The 4,233-nt window shown below is 35.2% G+C and overlaps 1 protein-coding gene across 1 annotated transcript in view; it reads right to left on the bottom strand.

The window, feature by feature from the left end:
• Positions 1 to 565: 565 nt before the first annotated feature.
• LMO4 (LIM domain only 4) overlaps positions 566 to 4,233 on the bottom strand; it is a 14,227-nt gene continuing 10,559 nt past the window's right edge. Inside the window, exon 5 of the mRNA XM_059728030.1 lies at positions 566 to 1,331. Within this exon, the coding sequence (XP_059584013.1) occupies positions 1,323 to 1,331 (9 nt within the window). The 3' untranslated portion in view covers positions 566 to 1,322. The remainder of the gene's footprint in view (positions 1,332 to 4,233) is intronic.

The raw sequence follows: 4,233 nt of genomic DNA, 5'->3' as shown, positions 1-4,233 counted from the left end.
GATGCCTACAAAATAGCCAGGAAAAGGTGTTTTCTTCTACCCTTATGATCACCGGTGGTAAAGAGACCCTTAGTTTCTTATTATAGCTAACCTGATTTGTTACAAGCACTTAAGATGCAGAATGAACTACTGCATCTCCTTATAGAATACCCACTTCAGAAGTGTTTAACAGAGCACATATCCCTTTGCTGCAAGTGTTCCCCTTGATTTTAGTTAAGTATCTAGTCTTTCCTCGTGAAGAGACTGCATGAAGGGAGTCCATGGTTACTTTTGAACAAAGGTTCATTACAACATGGCTGAACTATAGCAGTATACTTGCTGTTTTCAGAATTAATATTTTGAACCTAAAAGAAATAGCCGTTTTGAAGAATTGCTCTGTACTTCTGCCAAAAGTGACATGGTTAAGTAGTTTGACAGATTCCTTATTGGTATAAAGCTAAAAAGAAAGCTAGTTTTATAGTTTATTTACAATTAAAACAACAGTTACATAGGTGGAGTTTCAGAGTAAGATTTAGAACGTTATGTAAAAAAGCAAAAGCTTTTAAAACCCAAACTCAATTCAATGTTTTCGTTTTAAGTTTTTATTATTTAAATACACCATACTAGAGCAAATGTCTCTGAAAATATCACAAATAAAAGATTTTTCTTCATTCAGCAAATTAGAAGTAGGTGAAAGTTTCTACACAGTAGCTGCTATGAGCCTGACTTTTTTTCCTCCTTTTTTGCCTTTTTTTTTTTTTTGCCGTGGGAAGTAGCAACATTAGGACAAAAACACTTACATGCATACATACATTGTATTTTACAGAGATACAATAAAAGTGTTTGTGATAGAATATCACAAAAGCCACATCTTTCCTTTATCTCATGTTCAGTTTGATTGAAACACATTTCCTTACAACACTTAAATATACAAAGAGCAAATAGAATGTTGTTAAGGTAAAACACAGGGTACAGACTCTGGCCAGTGCCCTGCTAATTGTTAATGAGGGTAGAAAGCAGTTTTCAATGCTTCTTTTAATTAGCTTCATTAGTCATTTTCCCCACCCACCCTCCCCCCAAAGATGTCCTCTGGTGGATCTTTTTTTTTCATTTTCTCTACGGTCTCCTATTAGCCCAGGTTCATGGAGTCCTTAATGTTCATATTCAGTCATTTTAATACACCAATAAATGTGGAAAGGGCAATCAAGAATAAAGAAGGTGCAATGGCATGGAGCTGGCATTGATGCTAGCTACAAAGGTGACTTGTCTACTGGAGACATGGGATCCATCTGTGATGAACAAAATTTGAGATGAAGGCACACATTCTGCATTACTCTGACCTTTTAGCAGACCTGTAAGAAATAAAAATGGGCATCTTAGCTAAAAACACTAAATTTGAGATATGAAACACCAACATGACTACTTTTGCCACTGTCTTATTCACTAATCTCTTTTTTATTAGATTACTTGCCAACTGTGACTTGATTAAGACTTCCTATGCTATTCGCCATAGTGCTTATGTTCAAATTCTGAAGAGCCAATAACAAATATTTTCTGCAATTTTTTTTAACTAGAAGACAACAATGACTACAAGCACACTTTTAGACAGTTTCTAGAAGTCCTGCTGTGAATAAGGTGGTTTTCTGGGCCCCTTTTGAAAGGGATGAAATGTTATGCCATGCCTTTGAAGCAGCTAGTAATATGATCTTATAATTGGAAGAAATAGTGTGTAAAGCAAATAAGAAGTACAGCCAACATCCTCCCAAGGCAGCTTTGGTTAATATACTGCATAGCACAAGGACTAAATATAGATATTTTTAGGGTTTTTCTCTCCATTTAAAATTCCTCATCTGCTATGTTAGCTAATGTTACATAAACATTTTAATATATGAAGTCAAACATGTGCTTTCACACTGGTGTTAATGAATTGTGATAATTAAAAGTGCCTAACTCGATAAAAATCTAACTTTCATGGATAAGGTAGAAATGATCATCCACTGTCTTCAAATACAATCTGTTTGCAATTACCAAAATGAAATAATATATATTAGATTTTTATGGGTTTTAAATGACATTTTGAGCTTCCCGGGAAGTTCTCTCTTCACCCTTTTGCTAAGTTACTAAAAGCCTGAGGTCTATTAGTAACTGCAACCCCCCACTTCCAAGCTAATTAAAGTGGTGGAGGCTTGGAGGTTTAATTCCCCAGAGCTGAAGCTCAGTGTGAGAAAGGTAATTTGTCTGTCCAGAACAAAGATTAGGGAGCAGCCAGCAAGCATATTTAATAAATGAGCATCAAATATCCTCTGGTATGGACACAGACAACACCAATTATGCAACTACAAGGGAATTGGTGAGTGATATGTAAACTAGAAGTTGGGGGGGGGGGGCTAAATCTTGTCTAAAAGATAGAATAGCAGGACATAATCTAACTCATTCTTTATTTAAAAGTGTAGGATCTGAAGATAAGCAAGTGCTCTGAACACTCCCCACGAGTAGAAAATGTGCACATTTTTGGAGATGGAAAACCATAAGCAAGCAAAGACCAGTGAAAACACAGACTGCCAGAAATAGCATGTTAGGTACGGCCTCTAAATGTCCTAGAGATAGGGACAACACACTTATTTTAAACATGGCCCCCAAGACTTTATGACCCAACACTCTAAGGATTTAAACTTAACTTGCAAATAGCAGACCTTAAAGACTTGAAATTGTTTTATCAACATATTTTGGTTAAGATCAAGTGATGAAGAGTTATAACTAGAAAGCTATGGACACAACTTAAGGTAAAAGGCAGGAAGAGTCAATACCACTATACATGTGCTTTTTTCCATGACAAGCAGCTTTTTGAATATGTTAGCCTGCTCACCTTATTAGGCTCATGCCAAACTAGCATGAACTCTAGCCTTTCATTTGGGAACTATATTGACTAACACAGTAGTTAGGTGAGTCCATAGCTGTCAGACATGACTTTGTAAGTACAACAAAGAAAACGATAGAAGATGGAAACTGGCTCCTCAACCTCCTAATAAAAACAAGTTATGAACAGCTGATCCATATTCTCCAATGCCTATGATTTCTAGAAAAATGAAAGAGCCAAAGACTGATTGGTCCTTAATGCTTAATAAAGGGCATTGTAATTATTGAGTAACACTGTCCAAGTGAAAGCATGTTTTTAATTAGTAACCCCTAAACAGAGCTTTCTGGAAATTATTTCTGATGTGTACATATACAAGGAAAAAAAGAAAGCCACCCACAATCACGGACAGTATCTGATGTTACTTCTTTTTGACATCTGCCTCTTTAGTTTCCAAGCCACCAGCTCACTTCCTGAAATACATTTCAGTTTTCAAAGTTAACACTCCTCCCCAGTTCCCTGTGTGAAACCTGGTATAAAAGACTTGTACTGTTTGCAAGAAAGATACTATAGAAAGGATCATAATTGTAATCTTTTTCTAATTCTCTCTTTGCCTTGGTCATCATAAACTGTAGCAACATGGCTATTGGCCAGTGATAGAGTTAATGAGACCCTCTTATTACATGTTCCTCTCTATTTAACTCCTAGTAGGATCGCTGCAATTTTGACACACAAGCCTATTTCAATTTTACTTCTCTTTTCTGAATGCCTCACCATGTCTACTGTCATTATTGTAACTAAATCATTGTTATGATTTGCTCAGGCACAGTAAGATACTGATAAACCTAAATGACAATTTAGGCACCTATTTGAAGTTACATTAGGCTTTACATTCATGAAAGACAAGTGGATAAACCACTTTTCTCAAAATGGTAAAGTTTTTACTACAATGTATAAAAAATGAATCGTTTTACCTATATTTTGAAATGGAATATCTGCAAGCATTCATTTAACAGATTCACTGCTAGCTAGTCTGTATTATAGATTTGTTTCATTAAAATTCACAACAGTATAAATCCTTAAATGTATTTGTACTTGCTTGAAAAGACTTTACATTCTTTGTCAATATTAAATAGTTATGCAGAACAAGTGATCAGGACTTTTACACACCGAATTCTTCCCAGCAACCTTGATTGACAAATTAAGTAAATAAAAGTGTTCATATTTTGATGCAATAAATGTCACTGTCTAAGCAACTGAAAGTATATGTGAAAATTATTCGGTAAATCTGTGCAGTGAAAGTGTGGTTATTGTTATATAGTGATGCAACTCAAAATTAGTCAAAATTAAAAACCAGTTCATGCCTTCTGGCACAGATTTGCCTATTAAGAAAGAACATT

The sequence above is a fragment of the Alligator mississippiensis genome, chromosome 5 (genome assembly GCF_030867095.1).
Source record: "Alligator mississippiensis isolate rAllMis1 chromosome 5, rAllMis1, whole genome shotgun sequence".
Classification (NCBI taxonomy): Eukaryota; Metazoa; Chordata; order Crocodylia; family Alligatoridae; genus Alligator; species Alligator mississippiensis.
This window is presented reverse-complemented; position numbering and strand designations above follow the sequence as displayed.